Source organism: Ascaphus truei, chromosome 1 (genome assembly GCF_040206685.1).
Source record: "Ascaphus truei isolate aAscTru1 chromosome 1, aAscTru1.hap1, whole genome shotgun sequence".
In the NCBI taxonomy this organism is placed as follows: Eukaryota; Metazoa; Chordata; class Amphibia; order Anura; family Ascaphidae; genus Ascaphus; species Ascaphus truei.
In genome coordinates, this window is record NC_134483.1 from 549,947,144 (window position 1) to 549,968,693 (window position 21,550).

General features: G+C 45.1%; 2 protein-coding genes across 2 annotated transcripts in view; both read left to right on the forward strand.

The window, feature by feature from the left end:
• LOC142468142 (uncharacterized) overlaps positions 1-21,550 on the forward strand; it is a 493,482-nt gene that overhangs the window by 50,770 nt on the left and 421,162 nt on the right. The window lies entirely within an intron of this gene.
• LOC142468299 (uncharacterized) overlaps positions 1-21,550 on the forward strand; it is a 181,412-nt gene that overhangs the window by 34,139 nt on the left and 125,723 nt on the right. Inside the window, 2 exon segments of the mRNA XM_075574709.1 lie at positions 12,767-12,965; positions 13,390-13,593. Coding sequence (XP_075430824.1) covers positions 12,888-12,965; positions 13,390-13,593 — 282 coding nt within the window. The 5' untranslated portion in view covers positions 12,767-12,887.

Genomic DNA, 21,550 nt, shown 5'->3' on the forward strand with positions numbered 1-21,550 from the left:
TTTTTTTTGCAATTTCTCTGAGCATTGCAAGGTCGGACCTTGTGAATTTGCTGGGACGTCCACTCCTGGGAAGATTGGCAACTGTCTTGAATGTTTTCCACTTTTTGAATAATCTTTCTCACTGTAGAATGATGGACTTTAAATTGTTTGGAAATGGCCTTATAACCCTTCCCAAATTGATGGGCAGCAACAATTGCTTCTCTAAGATCATTGCTGATGTCTTTCCTCCTTGGCGTTGTGTTAACACACACCTGAATGCTCCAGACCAGCAAACTGCTAAAACTTCAGCTTTTATAGAGGTGGTCACACTTGCTGATGATCAATTAATCAAGGGCATTTGATTAGCAGCACCTGTCTGCTACTTAGCATCTTAATTCCTATGGAAGCAGTAAGGGTGTACTTAGTTTTTCACACATGGCTTCTCCATTTTGGCTTTATTTTTGATTTTTGTTAAATCATGGCACGGTGTAATATGTCATGTGTAGTTGTTCATCTGAGGTTGTATTTACCTAATTTTTCACAAATATTTTTTTATTGGGTACATTTTCAGTATACAGGCGAACAACTTGAAAAAGTTTGTGCTGTTACATGTACATTATGTCGCACATTGTTCACATATATTGTTTACATATTTTTCATATATTGATCATACATTTTTTCTTAACTCTGAATTCAAGCTTGGATTCATTTTTTTGCTCTGAGTGCGAGCGATTGTGTTTTCTCCGGGTCTGTTTCCCTCATTACATACTTGTATTACACTTTTTGTATACGTTTTACTCCAGCTCGATTCCTATCTAATTAACCTTAAACTTTAACCTTGTATTCTAACCTAACTTGTCGTGTTAGTCTTGTTCACCCCTTTCCGTCCTCTGTCTCCAGTCTTTACCCTGAACTAGACTGTCCCCTGTCTGCGAGTCTCTTTCCTCGAGGAACCAGTCCCATCTCTGGCGGAACTCTTTCGTTGTTCTGTTTCTGTCTGTGGACGTCTCCAGTTTGTCTATTGTCATTAGTTTGTATAATGTGTCTTGTAGTTGTTCCATTGAGGGCTGTTGTGTTTGTATCCAGTTTATCATAATGGTCTTTCTTGCCGCTAGTAGTATAATCTCTGTGGGTCTGGTTACTGCTCTGCTGATTTGTTTGCCCTCCGTCCAGTTCTCTATATTTGCAAATATAATAGGTATTGGGTCCTTTGTCCATGAGACTTTTAATTTTGTTTTCATATAGTCTAGCACTTGGTCCCAATATCTAGATATATGTATGCATGTCCAGAGGCAGTGTTTAAGGTCCACCTTTGGTGTCTTGCATTTTGGGCAAAACGTGGTGTCCTCTGTCCTGGTCTTTATCTGTCGTTTAAATGCTATGTATGCTCTATGTGTTATTTTGTATTGCATTTCTCTCCATGTCTCTGACGGTATGATCTTGTGCACCCTGTGTATGCCCTGTATTAGCTGTTCCATGTTTTGTATTTCTGGGAAATCTTTTTTCCATGCCTTGAGTGTGTTGGCGTGTGTGCTCTCTATGTCTTGATCTCTGATAATGCTGTATAGCTCTGACAATTTACTTTTGTCCTGCTCTTTTGCTTTAAAATAGTCGTCTATTCTATTGTTATTTAGTACTGTGATTTTGTGATTTGTCAGCTTTTTGCAGAAACTGATTAACTGTGTATATGAGAAAGCATGTATTAGGTTTTGGGGGATGTCCCATTTTTGTGCGAGCTCCTGGAATGTCATATATTCCTGTTTGTCTGTGTTAATCACGTCTTTTAGGCAAGTAATCCCTTTTTGTTTCCAAATCTGGAATGATGTTTGGGTATGCCCTGGTATAAATTTGGGGTTGTCTTGAATTGGTAGATATCTTGAGATTGTATGTGACAATTTAAACTTTTTCCTGACCGTTTTCCATGTTACTATAGTATCTTTGATTAGTATGTTGTTTCTTTGTGTCACTGGGATATCTCCCCATTTAGTATGTAATAGCTCTTTCAGGGAGGTCTCTGGAGAGAACTCCTTTTCTATTTCTAGGGAGGAGTAGTGATTGGTATCATTTATCCAGTCTCCTACATGTCTCATTATGCTTGCTATGTTATAGTTCCTGATGTTTGGCAGGTTGATACCCCCCATTTCCTTTGGTAGTTGTAGTTTTTTTAGAGCTATTCTGCTTCTCTTGTTTCCCCATAGGAATTTTGTCATCGCTCTATTTATTGCCGTATTGTCTTCATGTTTGAGGAGCATGGGGAGAGTCTGCATAGGATAGAGGAGTCTGGCAAACGATATCATTTTGATCGCACTTGCTCTCCCAAATAGCGATAAGGGTAGTGTCGTCCAGTTTTTTAGTTCCTGTACTATTTTTTTTATGATAGGTTTAAAATTATTCTCGTATAGTCTGGAAATTTCTGCCTCCAGCATTATCCCTAGGTATCTGATGGGTTTTTTTGTTACTTTTATAGGGAAATTATATGGTGTCCTAGTATCTGGGTTTTTTTTGATGTACATCATTTCTGTTTTAGATATATTTATTTTAAAGCCTGCGAATGACCCGAATGTCTCTATTTGTTGTAGGACCTTTTTGATTGATTCGTCTGGGTTAGTCATGAACATTAGTATGTCGTCAGCGAACATTGATAGTTTCAATTCTGTTTTGTTTATCTTTATCCCCTTAAAGTCTTTCATTTGTCTCAGGTAGATAGCCAGAGGCTCTATAGCTAGATTGAACAGCAGGGGTGACAACGGGCACCCCTGGCGTGTCCCTCTGTATAGTTGGAATGGGCTTGATAGGTGTCCTGCTGCTATTATTCTAGCCTTTGGGGTATTGTACATTGCCTTTAACATGTTATTAAAGTTTCCCTTGAATCCAAATTTATCTATCACAAAGAACACATGTTCCCACATTATGTTATCGAATGCTTTCTCGGCATCGATTGTTACTAGGGCTGTATTCTCTATCTTGTGTAGTCTGACCCACTCTATTGCCGCTAGTACTTTTCTGATGTTTTTCACTGCGGATCTTCCTTTGACAAATCCCGACTGGTCAGGGTGTATCAAGGATGGAAGAATGTTCGCTAACCTATCTGCCATAATTTTGGTGAATATTTTTGCGTCTTGATTGATCAGTGATATTGGTCTATACGATTCTGGTCTTAGGGGGTCCTTGCCCTGTTTGTGTATTAGCATTATGTGGGCTGTTTCACTTGTTTGCATAAACGTGGCGTCTTTAAGGGCTTTGTGATATAGATGTTGTAATGGTTCTATCAAGTTTTCTTTTAGGAGTTTGTAGTATTCCCCTGACATGCCATCTGGACCTGGGGCCTTGCAGTTTTTTAGGTTTTGGATTGTGTCCTTTATCTCTTTTTGAGTGATAGGGGAGTTTAAACTATCTATTTCTTCTTGACTTACTTTAGGTATTTTAATATCTTTAAAAAATATATCTCTTGCTTCTGTATTTATTTGTCCGTCCCTATACAGTTTGCTGTAGTATTCTTTGAACACCTCGTTTGTTTTTTTTGCTTCTGTGATTATCTCTGTCTTATCATATATTTTAGTGATGGGCGCAGTTGGCCTGTAGTTACGCATAAGATTTCCCAGGAGTCTACCCGTCTTATTACCGTGTCGGAAAAATTTGGCTTCTTTTACTGATTTTTTCCCTAGTTCTTTTTTTTCTAGCCATACCTCACATGTGGATTTTTTCTGGCTATAGTTTTCTTTGTTTTGGGGTGTTGGGTCTGTTTTGAATATTTTGAATGCCTCGCTTAGTTCTTTACTGGCCTTACAGAATTCCTGTGTTGCCTGTTTCTTTCTTCTGGATACATATGCCATAATGTCCCCTCTAATTACCGCTTTTGATGTTTCCCAGTAGAGTATGGGGTTTGCTCTGTGTTCTTGGTTTGTGTTGTCAAATCTCTCCCAGGCTCTCCTTAAGTAGTTCACAAAGTCTTCGTTATTGCTTAGGTAATTTGGGAATCTCCAGGTGTTTGGGCTTGCTCTGCCCAGTCCCATATCTAGATCTAGGCGTACCATTGCGTGGTCAGATATAATTATCTCTCCCATGTCTATGTGTGTTATTTTGTTTAGTAGGTTCGGTGTTAGTAATATTGCGTCGATTCGTGAAAATGAATTATGTGCATTGGAGTAGAAGGAGAAGTCCCTCTCCAGTGGGTTGAGCGTTCTCCATCCGTCTACTATCCCTAGTGCTGTTTTAATCAATTCCATATTTTTGGTTTGGGCGCTGTCTTTGGGCATGCTATCGTTGTGATTTGATCTGTCTAGGAACTTGTCCTGTATTGCGTTCCAGTCCCCCCCCAGTATTAGGTTTCTATGTTTGTATTTTAGTATCTTGTTTATAGTTTCTTGGAAAAACTCCGTCTTATGGTCATTTGGTCCATAGACATTTCCTAGGAGGTAGTCTATTCCTCCACTTCTGACCTCTGCTACTATGAATCTTCCCTCACTGTCTCTCTCTGTGTTGATTATTTCTAGGGGGAGATTTTTATTTATGAGTATGGCCACTCCTGCTTTTTTTCCTATTGCCGGGGAGAAAATGCTGTGTCCTACCCAATCTCTTTGTAGTTTATTGCTTTCTTTTGAATTTAGATGCGTCTCCTGCAGGAATGCTATGTCTGCTTTTTGTTTTTTTAGGTAGCTTAATACTTTTTTGCGTTTTATTGGGTTGTTAAGCCCTTTCACATTCCATGTTATTATTCGAGTATGCATTTTGTGTCTAAGTCTGTTCTGTGTCCTCTATGTATGTCATCGTTTGCTTTCTCTTGTTTCCTGTTAATTATGATATTCTGGGTTTTTTCTCTCTTTTCTACTTGTTCCCAACACTCTTTTATGTTTTTGTTAGCCTGGCTTGTCAACATGATCTCTGCCTGCTTTTCTGTATTAGAACTTCTAACTTTTTTTAACCTTTTAACTGTTTAAACTTTTAACTTTCCTTTCTTTTCTGGACTTCACTTTTTTCCAGAGGTGTACTTTCTACCCTCTTGTGTGTCTCCTTGTGTATGCACTTTAGTCTCCTTGTCCCCGCCGGGGGGTATATTTACTATTTTATTTTGTATTTGTTTTTTTTCTCTTTAGGCTATTTTCGTATAGTTTTTTTTTTTTTTTTTTTTTGTTCTGTTGTGTGTCATTTTTTGTTTTATTCTTTTATTTCGGTTTTGTTGTTGTGTCCCTGTCCCTTGGCTATTTTGTCCTTGTTTCTTCCTATCTTTGGCCGTATATTAAGGTGTCTGTATGTCTATGTTTCCCTCTTGTTCGTCTCCTTACGTTTCTTGCTGATGTTATGAGTGCTTCTATTGTTGTGGCATGTGTGTGTGTGTGCGCCCTCCTTCCCGCTATTCTCTTGGTCTCATTGTTTGTATGTTCATGTGGTTGTGTAGCTGTATACCTTACATCAGTGTCGTGGTTGCCCGTCTCTGTCCCCCTTGGGGATCGGTTATTTTCTTGCTGTTAGGTTGTCTGTTTCTGTCCGTTATCTGTCTTTATCTCTTCTTGTTCTGACTATGCTGCTTTCTCCCCGTTGCGATACCAGGAGTCTACTGTAGGTTTAACTCAATAAGAACACAATAGGATAAAAAAAAGAACTTTCAGGTTATTGCATGACAATCACAATCACATTGTTATGTTTTTATGCTTTTTTGTTTTGACCTCTCTTTCTTTTTCGCTTGCCCCTCCCTTTCTTCATCATCCTCCCCCCCCTCCCTCCTCCCTCTCTCTTCTCTCCTCCCCCCTTCTCTCCACTCCCCCTCTCTCCCCCCCCTCTCATCCCCCTCGTGTCCCTTTCCTCCCCTTCCCTCTTTCCCCCCCCCCCCTCCATTCTCTTGCCTGAGGCGTTCTTGTCTCTCCCTCCCCTGTTGTATCTTTCTATCTCCCCCCCCCTCCCGGTTTGGTCACTCCCTTGCATCCATTCCAGCCAGCATTCCTTTGCGGGTTAATATCAGTTACACATTCAGATATCTATATATATCCCTATGTACTGTCACTCACTCTATGCTTGTTCATACCCCTTCTTGGGCCACACTTATGCTTATGTTCTTGCACACCCCCATACATTCACTTTTTTTTTTTTTTTTTATCTTTTATCATGGGACACGGGACAAATGTCTTAATTCAGTCTCTTTCAAGTAAAATGTAATCTTGGGCTCTGCATCTGTCCACTTTAGCGGTCATCGTCTCTTGTGTCATTCCGGTCCTCCTCTGCGTTCCTGGGGATTGTCGTCTTTGTCACGTACTTTTCCGCCAGGTCGTGGGATGTGAAGGTTTTCACCCCTGTGTCGGTGTATATTTTTAGAGTTGCTGGGTAAATCAATGCGAATTTCCGTTTTTGCTTGTAGAGAGTGGTGCATACCCTGCTAAATTCTCTCCTTTTTTGTGAGACCGTGGCCGAATAGTCCTGAAAAATCATTATTCTCTTGTTCTCAAATGTCAGTTGGTCCGTCTCCTTGAAAGCTTTGATAATTCTGACTTTGTCATCAAAGTTGAGAATCTTTGCTATTATTGCTCTAGGTTTAGTTTCTTGGTCTTGTCTTGCAGCACCCATTCTGTGCGCTCTCTCTATCTTTATTGCATTGTCTGCGGATAGTCCAAGATGTTCTGGGATCCATTTCTCGCAGAACTCTATGAGCTGGTGCTGTTTTATTGATTCAGGTACTCCTATCAGTCTTATATTGTTTCGTCGGGACCGGTTTTCAAGGTCGTCTACTTTTTCCTCTAATATGCAGTTTTTTTTCCGCATTGTTTCTAGTGCTTGATGCACGTCAGACATTTCGTCCTCCATAGTGCTAATTCTTGTTTCAGCCTCTTCCACTCTTGAGGTGTGTGCTGACAGCTCATTTTTCAGCTCTTCTATGGATGTTTTTATTTTGTCAATTTTTTTATCAAATTGGGGGAGAATTTCTCTTGCTACAGCCTTTGCAATACTTTCATGCTCTGACCTTGTTTGTGCCTGCTTGTCTGCTTCCCCGTTCTGGCTGGATTCTCCTGCCTGAGCCTCGTGGCTGTCGGCCATTTTCTGTGTCTCTCTCCTTCTCTCTCCCTTGTCCTGGCGCTGTTGCTGCTGTTTTGGGGCCATCTGTGCAGTTTTGGAGAGATATTTCTCCATGCAGGTGCCTCCGCTTGTTGGGGTGCCTGTCCCTTTAAATTCTGACTGATTTTTGCCGGCTATTTTCTCGCGGTTACAGCGGTTTTCCCCGGCGGGCCAGCGGAGCTCTTCTCAGTGCGTCCTCACAGCCCTGGCGCCATACCGGAAGTTCTTTACCTAATTTTTAGACCTGCTAAGGAACAGATAATTGTTATTATGTCCTTATATGTAAAACCATGGAATTCAAAGAGGGAGTAATTTCTTTTTCACACAACTGTAGTTACCACCCCAGGTGCCACGGGTGTGGATGTATGTGCATCAATCAAAAATAGATCCAGCAGTCTTGGGACTTTCATTCAAGAAATATTTAATGTGGTGATCGACGTTTTGGTTTCCAGTGAAACCTTCGTCACAAGTGCACAAAGCATAAAAAGATGGAATGAACTCGCACTCGCCCTGTTAACGCAATTCAGCTGGAGGTGCTATAATCCTGCACCCACACCTCAAGATGCATGCAGCTATACCAAAACCAAACGGGATCAGCACTCACAAATAATAATAATGACGGACGTATGTTATACTTTTGGTCACACCAAGTATCTTCTTTAATGTATCAAAAAAGCCATACAGAAAACATCAGCACACACAAAGGGAGAGGACACGTTGGCACACACAGGGAGATGACACGTTAGCACACACACAGGGAGAGGACACGTTAGCACACACAGGGAGAGGACACGTTAGCACACACAGGGAGAGGACACGTTAGCACACACACAGGGTGAGGACACGTTAGCACACACACACAGGGAGAGGACACGTTGGCACACACACACAGGGAGAGGACACGTTAGCACACACAGGGAGAGGACACGTTAGCACACACAGGGCGAGGACACGTTAGCACACACAGGGCGAGGACATGTTGGCACACACACAGGGAGAGGACACGTTAGCACACACAGGGAGAGGACACGTTAGCACACACACAGGGAGAGGACACGTTGGCACACACACAGGGAGAGGACACGTTAGCACACACAGGTAGAGGACACATTAGCACACACACAGGGAGAGGACACGTTAGCGCACACACAGGGAGAGGACACGTTAGCACACACACGGAGAGGACACGTTAGCACACACAGGGAGAGGACACGTTAGCACACACACAGGGAGGACACGTTAGCGCACACACAGGGAGAGGACACGTTAGCGCACACACAGGGAGAGGACACGTTAGCGCACACACAGGGAGAGGACACGTTAGCGCACACACAGGGAGAGGACACGTTAGCGCACACACAGGGAGAGGACACGTTGGCACACACAGGGAGAGGACACGTTAGCACACACACGGAGAGGACACGTTGGCACACACACGGAGAGGACACGTTAGCACACACACGGAGAGGACACGTTGGCACACACAGGGAGAGGACACGTTAGCACACACACAGGGAGAGGACACGTTTGCACACACACAGGGAGAGGAACACGTTAGCACACACACGGAGAGGACACGTTAGCACACACACAGGGAGAGGACACGTTAGCACACACACAGGGAGAGGACACGTTGGCACACACACGGAGAGGACACGTTGGCACACACAGGGAGAGGACACATTGGCACACACACGGAGAGGACACGTTAGCACACACAGGGAGAGGACACGTTAGCACACACATAGGAAGAGGACACGTTAGCACACACACGGAGAGGACACGTTAGCACACACACAGGGAGAGGACACGTTAGCACACACACAGGGAGAGGACACGTTAGCACACACACAGGGAGAGGACACGTTAGCACACACAGGGAGAGGACACGTTGGCACACACGGAGAGGACACGTTAGCACACACACAGGGAGAGGACACGTTAGCACACACAGGGAGAGGACACGTTAGCACACACAGGGAGAGGACACGTTAGCACACACAGGGAGAGGACACGTTAGCACACACACAGGGAGAGGACACGTTAGCACACACACAGGGAGAGGACACGTTAGCACACACACACAGGGAGAGGACACGTTAGCACACACACACAGGGAGAGGACACGTTAGCACACACACACAGGGAGAGGACACGTTAGCACACACACAGGGAGAGGACACGTTGGCACACACACAGGGAGAGGACACATTAGCACACACACACAGGGAGAGGACACGTTAGCACACACACACACAGGGAGAGGACACTTTGGCACACCCACAGGGAGAGGACACGTTGGCACACACACAGGGAGAGGACACGTTGGCACATACACAGGGAGAGGACACGTTAGCGCACACACACAGGGAGAGGACACGTTGGCGCACACACACAGGGAGAGGACACGTTGGCACACACACGGAGAGGACACGTTGGCACACACACGGAGAGGACACGTTGGCACACACACGGAGAGGACACGTTGGCACATACACAGGGAGAGGACACGTTGGCGCACACACAGGGAGAGGACACATTAGCACACACACACGGAGAGGACACGTTAGCACACACACAGGGAGAGGACACATTAGCACACACACACAGGGAGAGGACACGTTAGCACACACACACACAGGGAGAGGACACGTTGGCACACACACGGAGAGGACACGTTAGCACACACACAGGGAGAGGACACGTTGGCACACACACAGGGAGAGGACACGTTAGCACACACAGGGAGAGGACACGTTGGCACACACAGGGAGAGGACACGTTAGCACACACACAGGGAGAGGACACGTTGGCACACACACAGGGAGAGGACACGTTGGCACACACAGGGAGAGGACACATTGGCACACACACGGAGAGGACACGTTAGCACACACAGGGAGAGGACACGTTAGCACACACACAGGAAGAGGACACGTTAGCACACACACGGAGAGGACACGTTAGCACACACACAGGGAGAGGACACGTTAGCACACACACAGGGAGAGGACACGTTGGCACACACACAGGGAGAGGACACGTTAGCACACACACAGGGAGAGGACACGTTAGCAGACAAACCCTATTATACAGTATGTGCACAATAGAGCAACGTTTCAAGGTCCCCTGACCCCTTTGGCAGCTTAATCATAATGTCCATCCAAGGAGGTTTATCTAGTCCCTGTGGACACACGTGTGTGTGGGGGGTGGGAGGGGGGGAGAATGGTGTGTGTGTGTGAGGGGGATTGAGTGTGTGTTGGGAGAGGGGAAGTTGAGTGAGGAGTGGGGTTGTATGAGGGGGAGAGGAGGGGGGAAGAGTGAGTGAGAGAGAGAGGGAGTAAGAGTCAAAGTGGATGAGAGAGGGGCAGTAAGGGGGTGGGTGAGTACGAGGATGAGAGGGGTGAGGAAGAGGGGGGGACTGAAGATGAGAGACGGGGCTGAGAGCAAGGTGTGTGAGAGGTGTGTGTGTGTGGGGGGTGGAGGGGGGATGGGGGGGGGGTGCTCGCAAGACGGCAGACATGGGGACCCCGGTAGAAACGAAATGATTTTTGTTTACGGGGCCCTTTTAAGATTTTTCAGGGGGGCCCAGAAAATGTAGTTATGCCACTGCACAGACAGAAAGGGCCCACTGTCCCTCACATCTGTCCCTCCCACTGCAGGGGGACACAGACAGGACACACAGTCCCTCACATCTGTCCCTCCCACTGCAGGGGGACACAGACAGGACACACAGCCCCTCACGTCTGTCCCTCCCACTGCACAGTGACACAGACAGGACACACAATCCCTCACATCTGTCCCTCCCACTGCAGGGTGACACAGACAGGACACACGGCCCATCACATCTGTCCCTCCCACTGCAGGGGGACACAGACAGGCCCCACAGCCCCTCACATCTGTCCCTCCCACTGCAGGGGGACACAGGCAGGACACACAGCCCCTCACATCTGTCCCTCCCACTGCAGGGTGACACAGGCAGGACACACAGCCCCTCACATCTGTCCCTCCCACTGCATGGTGACACAGACAGGACACACAATCCCTCACATCTGTCCCTCCCACTGCAGGGTGACACAGACAGGACACACAATCCCTCACATCTGTCCCTCCCACTGCAGGGTGACACAGACAGGACACACAGCCCCTCACATCTGTCCCTCCCAGTGCAGGGTGACACAGACAGGACACACAATCCCTCACATCTGTCCCTCCCACTGCAGGGTGACACAGACAGGACACACAGCCCCTCACATCTGTCCCTCCCACTGCAGGGGGACACAGACAGGACACACAATCCCTCACATCTGTCCCTCCCAGTGCAGGGTGACACAGACAGGACACACAATCCCTCACATCTGTCCCTCCCACTGCAGGGTGACACAGACAGGACACACAGCCCCTCACATCTGTCCCTCCCACTGCAGGGGGACACAGACAGGACACACAGTCCCTCACATCTGTCCCTCCCACTGCACAGTGACACAGACAGGACACACAGCCCCTCACATCTGTCCCTCCCACTGCAGGGTGACACAGACAGGACACACAATCCCTCACATCTGTCCCTCCCACTGCAGGGTGACACAGACAGGACACACAGCCCCTCACATCTGTCCCTCCCACTGCTGGGTGACACAGACAGGTCCCACAGTCCCTCACATCTGTCCCTCCCACTGCAAGGTGACACAGACAGGACACACAACCCCTCACATCTGTCCCTCCCACTGCTGGGTGACACAGACAGGTCCCACAGTCCCTCACATCTGTCCCTCCCACTGCAGGGTAACACAGACAGGTCCCACAGTCCCTCACATCTGTCCCTCCCACTGCAGGGTGTCACAGACAGGACACACAGCCCCTCACATCTGTCCCTCCCACTGCTGGGTGACACAGACAGGTCCCACAGTCCCTCACATCTGTCCCTCCCACTGCAGGGTAACACAGACAGGTCCGACAGTCCCTCACATCTGTCCCTCCCACTGCAGGGTGTCACAGACAGGACACACAGCCCCTCACATCTGTCCCTCCCACTGCAGTGTGACACAGACAGGACACACAGCCCCTCACATCTGTCCCTCCCACTGCAGGGGGACACAGACAGGACACACAGCCCCTCACATCTGTTCCTCCCACTGCAGGGGGACACAGACAGGACCCACAGTCTCTCACACCTGTCCCTCCCACTGCAGGGTGTCACAGACAGGACACACAGCCCCTCACATCTGTCCCTCCCACTGCAGTGTGACACAGACAGGACACACAGCCCCTCACATCTGTCCCTCCCACTGCAGGGGGACACAGACAGGACACACAGCCCCTCACATCTGTCCCTCCCACTGCAGGGAGACACAGACAGGACACACAGCCCCTCACATCTGTCCCTCCCACTGCAGGGGGACACAGACAGGACACACAGTCCCTCACATCTGTCCCTCCCACTGCAGGGGGACACAGACAGGACACACAGCCCCTCACATCTGTCCCTCCCACTGCAGGGGGACACAGACAGGACACACAGCCCCTCACATCTGTCCCTCCCACTGCAGGGTGACACAGACAGGACCTACAGTCCCTCACATCTGTCCCTCCCACTGCTGGGTGACACAGACAGGACACACAATCCCTCACATCTGTCCCTCCCACTGCAGGGTGACACAGACAGGAGGGACACTTATCCCATTGTATCCTTTTCTGTCACTGCAGGGTGATATATACATCCCTCTCTCTCTCTCCCCATGTGTAGGATGATATTGCTGTGAAATACAAGTACAATATATTCCAGTAACTGCAGAGGTCACCACGGGGTGAGACACTTCCACACGGACCAGAGACCATTCTCGGAGCATCTGACTAACTCACTGATCATGAACAAGGACAACAAGCCGATGACTGAGAAGATCTTGGATCACACCCTGGAGATTGTCTACCTGCTGACCGGAGAGGTGAGAGCTGCTGGTGACTGTCACAATGACATCACTCTTATCTCTCTCACTACAGCTGGGACCCGCAGAGCATTAATATGTATTAATAGATGTATTGTACCAGTGTAACATTATTCTGTAATAACCACAGAATATCACAAGTCCTGTAATGATTACATATTATGTGTAATGTGATGTTTTTACAATACATGGTCTTTGTGCTCATATTGGCACAGTGGGGTCAGTGAGTGTGGTGCAGTAAAGTCAGTGATACAATAGACAGAATAGGTGGGGAGGCCACTGAATAGATTACGTGAGTATAGAGCTGGTGACACGAGATTTGTCCCTCTCACTGATAAGCATCAAATCTGCAGGAATATGACACATATCCACGTGTGTCTCTTACTCTGCACAGGGATATTTATTACTGTGTCTCTGTATGTAGGATTGTATAGTTGTGAAGAAGCACGGTGACCGTATCACAGACAGCAGCAGGCCCTGTGTGCCAGAAGGATTCTGCAGGTCCCAGAGACCCGACATGGATCATCCAACTAACTCCCTGATACACGAGAGAAGCAATGACAAGAAGCGGATGTCTGAGAAGATCCTGGAACTCACCAACAAGATCATTCACCTGCTGACCGGAGAGGTGAGGGCTGCTGGGCACTGTTACATTTTACTGTCTTTATGTCTTCATTCAGCCTGGTCTTGAATACCCTTTGTTCCATGTATCTGCATTTTCCAGTTCCCCACATGGCAGTGGGTACTAATTGCTTTAGCCTCAGCCCGGTAAGACAGGAAACTCTTCTGCAGGCACCTGGTATATAACAAAAAACAAAACTGTGCGCTACTACCTAACTACCTATAAAGTTTAAATGTATAAATATATACAGTGCAGTGACTATACCATCAATTTAGTGATAAAAAATTTATAAAAAATTAAACCACAACTCCCACAGTGAGATAATTATACATTAAATAATAAGTGCCACATAACCGTGTTGGGGATAATGGCGTCTGCAGCTGTAAACGCAGGGGTGGCTCAGCACCCCACACACACTAAGAGAATGGAAACAAAAGAAAACAGCTCACAACGCCAAATAGTGAAGCAAATTCAACAATATATTATAGAATTAAAAAGGGGGTAATATATCTGCGTACATGAAAAAAGTTGGTAAAAGGCATGTAGTGTGTATCACACTGTTTACCACTCGGCAGCTGTTAACTGTAGAATCGGGTGCTTGCTTCCCTCTGCTGATGCAGCTCAGTTGATTCTGGGGCAGGACGTCAGTCTTTCACTCCCAAGGGGATTTCCCTTCATGCAGCCAGGTTCAGCAGCTGGTACTGGGGCTCAGTGAAATCGCTCCTGCTTCCTGGCCGATATGAAGCTGCTCCTGTACCTCGGCAGGTGTATCCTCTGCACAGAGGTTAAAACGCAGCTTGCTGGGGTGCCCTCAGCGTGCCACGATGCCGCTCCGTCGCGGGACGCTGTGTAATGACGTCACTGTCTACACAGCAGTGGTGGATTCAATAGGGAAGTTTGAACAGTCTTACAAAGTCTCTCACAAGTGTCCAAAACAGCACACAGGATGAAATAAAAACAGGACAGGCCAATACATAGACAAAGGCCAATGTAAGCAGATATAAGGCAATAGAATGTTACATCCAACTAGTTTCGTAGAATTAACTACTTCTTCAGGGAATAATTAGGCCATTACCCAGAGGTCTTAAATACCTCACATAGATACCTTATTGGTCAACCAATTAGGGATAGACCAATCATCTATAATAGGTAATGGTCTGCGTGATAGGGAAGATGTGTAGTTTACTTTTAAAACAACAACTTTATTAACAAAAAAACAAAAAAAAAAAAACAATACCTATTTAATATAAACTTACATATAGACAAAACCTAGCATAAATAATTAAAAACATGCTGGAATAAAAGAAACACAATATTAGTCGACTTAAAATAGACACCATCATTACTTGCATAAAAAGATGTAACTAGAAAAAAGCGTAGGATAAAGAACGGAAAACAGAGATACAGAGATAAATGATACATCCCCTAGGTACAGAGGGGTGGTGAGCTAAAGATTCAATAAAGTGCCCAAATATCCACATCCTCATTTAACCCCTTAGGGGACATAGTATCTAACTTATGTATCCAATATGTCTCTTTAGAAGACAATGTTTTAACTCTGTCCCCTCCTCTTCTATTTACAGGAATCAACTGAATCCCCTTAAAAGTGAGACCTGACGGATCTTTATTATGGTGTATCAGGAAGTGTCTAGATACACTATGTTTTTCAAAACCATTTTTAATATTTCTGACATGTTCCTGAATCCGAACTTTAAGGCTGCGTTTGGTTCTGCCTACATATTGATACCCACACGCACATTCCAATAGGTATACAATATGTGTAGAGGTACATAGAATAAAGTCATCAATATTAAAAACTTCCTTCGTTACTTGTGAATAAAAAGTGTGTTTGTCAGGATGTTGGTATTTACAAATCGTGCAATTACCACAGATATAGTTGCCTTTTGGTTTAGGCCCTAGCCAGTTCTTTTTCAATGTAGTATTGCTCTTACTTATAAAAACATCACTAGGAGCTAACAAGTTTTTGATATTTTTTGCTCTCCTGTAAATAAACCGTGGTTTGACGTCAAGATGTGATCCCAAAATGGGATCATTGCACAATATACCCCAGTGTTTGTTAAAAACCTTTTCAATGTCTCTATGAACCGAATTAAAGTCTGTAATGAAAGCCACATTAAGAGTGTCCTTTTTTGTGTTTTGACCTTCTTTATTTTTAATCGTGGATCTATTTTGAACTAACATATCCTTACGATCCATATTACGTACCCTTATGATCTCTCTTTCTAGAAGTTCCTTAGGATATCCCCTCTCTCTAAATCTCCAAAATAATTTGTTAGCCTGTTGGTTGAAAACCTCTAAACTACTACAGTTACGTCTGAGTCTCACAAATTGCCCCCCTGGTATGTTGTTTATCCATGTCTTTTTGTGATTACTATTCGCCATCAGCACATTGTTGGTATCCACCTCCTTAAAGAAGGTCTCAGTCTCCACGGTGCCATCCATTTTGGAAGTTAATCTTAAGTTCAAAAAGTCTATCTGGGTGGCATCCACCTTGTGTGTGAACTCAAGGTTGTAGTCATTCCTATTAAGGTTGGCTACAAATGCACTGGCTGAATCGTAATCACCATCCCACACACACAGGATGTCATCTATGTAGCGTCTCCACACAACGACATTCCTGTGGTATGGTTGGTCGGGCATGATAAACTGAGACTCCCACCTTCCCACGTACAGGTTTGCGAAGCTGGGGGCAAACCTAGTACCCATTGCAGTTCCGCAAACCTGTAGGTAGAAAGTGGAGAGAAACAGAAAATAATTATGTTTCAATATGAAACTGATAGACTCTAGAATAAATTCCCTATTTAATGGATGCAGATCAGAGTCTGATTCCAGAAAGGAATTAACAGCATCCAACCCTTTCTGGTGAGGTATATTAGTATAGTATAATATACCTCACCAGAAAGGGTTGGATGCTGTTAATTCCTTTCTGGAATCAGACTCTGATCTGCATCCATTAAATAGGGAATTTATTCTAGAGTCTATCAGTTTCATATTGAAACATAATTATTTTCTGTTTCTCTCCACTTTCTACCTACAGGTTTGCGGAACTGCAATGGGTACTAGGTTTGCCCCCAGCTTCGCAAACCTGTACGTGGGAAGGTAGGAGTCTCAGTTTATCATGCCCGACCAACCATACCACAGGAATGTCGTTGTGTGGAGACGCTACATAGACGACATCCTGTGTGTGTGGGATGGTGATTACGATTCAGCCAGTGCATTTGTAGCCAACCTTTATAGGAATGACTACAACCTTGAGTTCACACACAAGGTGGATGCCACCCAGATAGACTTTTTGGACTTAAGATTAACTTCCAAAATGGATGGCACCGTGGAGACTGAGACCTTCTTTAAGGAGTGGATACCAGCAATGTGCTGATGGCGAATAGTAATCACAAAAAGACATGGATAAACAACATACCAGGGGGGCAATTTGTGAGACTCAGACGTAACTGTAGTAGTTTAGAGGTTTTCAACCAACAGGCTAACAAATTATTTTGGAGATTTAGAGAGAGGGGATATCCTAAGGAACTTCTAGAAAGAGAGATCATAAGGGTACGTAATATGGATCGTAAGGATATGTTAGTTCAAAATAGATCCACGATTAAAAATAAAGAAGGTCAAAACACAAAAAAGGACACTCTTAATGTGGCTTTCATTACAGACTTTAATTCGGTTCATAGAGACATTGAAAAGGTTTTTAACAAACACTGGGGTATATTGTGCAATGATCCCATTTTGGGATCACATCTTGACGTCAAACCACGGTTTATTTACAGGAGAGCAAAAAATATCAAAAACTTGTTAGCTCCTAGTGATGTTTTTATAAGTAAGAGCAATACTACATCGAAAAAGAACTGGCTAGGGCCTAAACCAAAAGGCAACTATATCTGTGGTAATTGCACGATTTGTAAATACCAACATCCTGACAAACACACTTTTTATTCACAAGTAACGAAGGAAGTTTTTAATATTGATGACTTTATTCTATGTACCTCTACACATATTGTATACCTATTGGAATGTGCGTGTGGGTATCAATATGTAGGCAGAACCAAACGCAGCCTTAAAGTTCGGATTCAGGAACATGTCAGAAATATTAAAAATGGTTTTGAAAAACATAGTGTATCTAGACACTTCCTGATACACCATAATAAAGATCCGTCAGGTCTCACTTTTAAGGGGATTCAGTTGATTCCTGTAAATAGAAGAGGAGGGAACAGAGTTAAAACATTGTCTTCTAAAGAGACATATTGGATACATAAGTTAGATACTATGTCCCCTAAGGGGTTAAATGAGGATGTGGATATTTGGGCACTTTATTGAATCTTTAGCTCACCACCCCTCTGTACCTAGGGGATGTATCATTTATCTCTGTATCTCTGTTTTCCTTTCTTTATCCTACGCTTTTTTCTAGTTACATCTTTTTATGCAAGTAATGATGGTGTCTATTTTAAGTCAACTAATATTGTGTTTCTTTTATTCCAGCATGTTTTTAATTATTTATGCTAGGTTTTGTCTATATGTAAGTTTATATTAAATAGGTATTGTTTTTTTTTTTGTTAATAAAGTTGTTGTTTTAAAAGTAAACTACACATCTTCCCTATCACGCAGACCATTACCTATTATAGATGATTGGTCTATCCCTAATTGGTTGACCAATAAGGTATCTATGTGAGGTATTTAAGACCTCTGGGTAATGGCCTAATTATTCCCTGAAGAAGTAGTTAATTCTACGAAACTAGTTGGATGTAACATTCTATTGCCTTATATCTGCTTACATTGGCCTTTGTCTATGTATTGGCCTGTCCTGTTTTTATTTCATCCTGTGTGCTGTTTTGGACACTTGTGAGAGACTTTGTAAGACTGTTCAAACTTCCCTATTGAATCCACCACTGCTGTGTAGACAGTGACGTTATTACACAGCGTCCTGCGACGGAGCGGCATCGTGGCACGCTGAGGGCACCCCAGCAAGCTGCGTTTTAACCTCTGTGCAGAGGATACACCTGCCGAGGTACAGGAGCAGCTTCATATCGGCCAGGAAGCAGGAGCGATTTCACCGAGCCCCAGTACCAGCTGCTGAACCTGGCTGCATGAAGGGAAATCCCCTTGGGAGTGAAAGACTGACGTCCTGCCCCAGAATCAACTGAGCTGCATCAGCAGAGGGAAGCAAGCACCCGATTCTACAGTTAACAGCTGCCGAGTGGTAAACAGTGTGATACACACTACATGCCTTTTACCAACTTTTTTCATGTACGCAGATATATTACCCCCTTTTTAATTCTATAATATATTGTTGAATTTGCTTCACTATTTGGCGTTGTGCGCTGTTTTCTTTTGTTTCCATTCACCTGGTATATAAGGCTCTCCCTCTCACTGTGGAACAGTCTTTTTCCTGTCCTACAGCGTAGCAATAGGGTGTTTAGTTATTTGTCTTAGAATGGGACTCACCAGGACCTCAGTTAGTACAGCTCAAGCCTCTCTCCCTGTGAATGGCCAGCCGGAGGCCCTGCGGCCGGGCAAATGCCCACAGGAGCGTCCTGCAATGTGTGCAGTGTAAACACGAGGTAAGTCACACGGATCCCTCTGTGCTGCTCAGGGGGCAGTGTAAACACGAGGTAAGTCACACGGATCCCGCTGTGCTGCTCAGGGGGCAGTGAGTCACAGAGCATGCGAACGCTCATGCGTATTGTCTCTTAAAGCGGCACGATGCTCTGATGTCATATGCCACTGTATTTAAAGGGGCCATACCAGTCAATGGTGCCTGATCTCCCTGACGCGTTTTTGAGGATCAGAAAACTGCTGTGGGGCATTGAATAGAGTTTAGAAGCTGGATCAGGCAAGGGGTCGCTGCCGAAGACTTCTAGGTGGGTCCATAGATAACTTTAAGGATGCAAATAGAGTGCTTGGGAGTGAAGTGAAGAGTTTGTATGTGTTATTTTTGCTTGGTACCTCTGGGATCAGCCAGAAGGAACATTGATAGTGGCAACGGATACGTTACTTCATAGGAAGAAAGAGGCGAATAAAGCCCGATTTTGTGTTGCTTGTAATACTTCCACAGCAAGGGGAGCGCAGAATGTTCACAGCGTGGTCATGAAAAGACATAACATAGTGTGACCTGTGAATATGTATCTGGAATACGTAGGGCTGTAAGGTAGTGGCACTCACACTTTTCCCCCAGAAATCAAGCAGTACAGAGACTCTTTCTCTCTCTGAAACGAGCAACCTTCAGTTGTGGTTTCCAGCACGTTACTGTGTCCGTGGGGTAATATCTCCTTCCATGTCATGCAAAAAGGATGAAGACTACGGTAATTATCGTGTAGTATGTCTAAAAAGTATATTTTAGAGCGAAATAGCAAAATTCAAATGCACTCACATTTTAAAATACAATACAGGGAATTGTACGAAATCCAGATCCTCTGGGCATACAGTCTCCGGCGCGTGTGCTCGTTCACGTCCGACACTTCCGGTGTGCACTGTGGTAAGGGCGGATGTGATGTCACCGGTTGCCAGGATCTCTCAGCAGGACGTGGGCTCAGATTAAACGCGTTTCGTCAATAGACTTCGTCAGGAATCTAATATGCCAGCTCTCTAATATGCCAGCTCTCTAAGCAAAGAAGCTACGCGATGATCGTTTGTAGTCCAATGACCACTTTCCTGTCCTGGATGAAAGATACAGTCTCTCACAGCGTCAAATCGGCAGATCTGAGGTGACTAAGCAAAGCCCCCCGTGGTAAAGCCCCCTGTGTGGTGCGAAACGCGTAGTTGAGTCTGCCTCCTTTTTATCCCTGTAGAATGAAGGAATTGTTGTACTGATCAGGATCCTGTCTCCTTGAGCTGTGTGCCGCCTCTACCTGTTCTACACTTGGAGTTGGACTCGGCTGCTGATCACGCAGTGGCAACTCCCCCTCAATGAATGTGGAAGAAGATTCAAAAGCGAGTAAAACATGTTTTCTGTGTGGTGGGTGTCTTGCTGAAGAATACATTTTGAACCAGCATCTGTGGTTGTAGGAGTGAGGATTTGGCAAGAATTCACTCCGCTGCACCTTATTGGTCATTACCAAGGAAAGAGTAAGACACCATCAAATATACCACATTACATATCACTTATTTACCCTTTACCAGATTAGTGGGGAGCTACCTCATTAACTCTTTCAATGTAACTCTTGTAATGTGAATAGCACCAATACAAAGACGTTATTGACTAAGCAAACCCACAAGAGGTCAATGTCCCAAACAGGCCTGGACAGGAGAGGAGCATCTTCGTCGGAGGAGTGTGACGCGTTGCAACAATACTGGGTTTTATCGCAGCATGAGTTATTAAATGAAGGTTCTGAGTTTCATTTGGATCTGGTTAATCCTTTAATTAAAGCAATGAGAGAGGTGCTGGAGCTGGAAGACCCACAGGTCGAGCGCCTGAAAAGGGTAAGCTTTTCCGCAGCTCTCAGAAGAAATTAAGAACCTTTCCTGTACGTGCGGTTATAAAGGAAATGATGGATCCCGAGTGGAGTCAGCCCGATAAGTAATTGGTAACCCCTAATTGATTTACGAAGATGTACCCCTTCACTGACAAAGAAGTCAACAATTGGGATAACCCTCCAAAAGGTGGAAGCAACAATCACTCGGATTGCAAGAAAAACCACATTACCTAAGCATGATGTGGTTTCATTTCGGGACACAATGGATCGAAGGATGGAAAGTGTCCTATGGAAGTCCTTTGTAGCAGCTGGACTTCCATGCAAACCTGTGGTAGCAACAACGTCATTCCCCAGAGCCATGCGAATATGGCTAGCCAACGTGTAGGAGGCATTGGGAAAGGGCATCAAGAGAGCCTCAATTCTGTCTGTATTATCTTTGATTAAATGAGTGACTGACTACATCGCTGAAATCTCACTAGTGGTGCATCTGTCTGCAAGAAGCATGACTCTTTCAGTAGCAGCAAGAA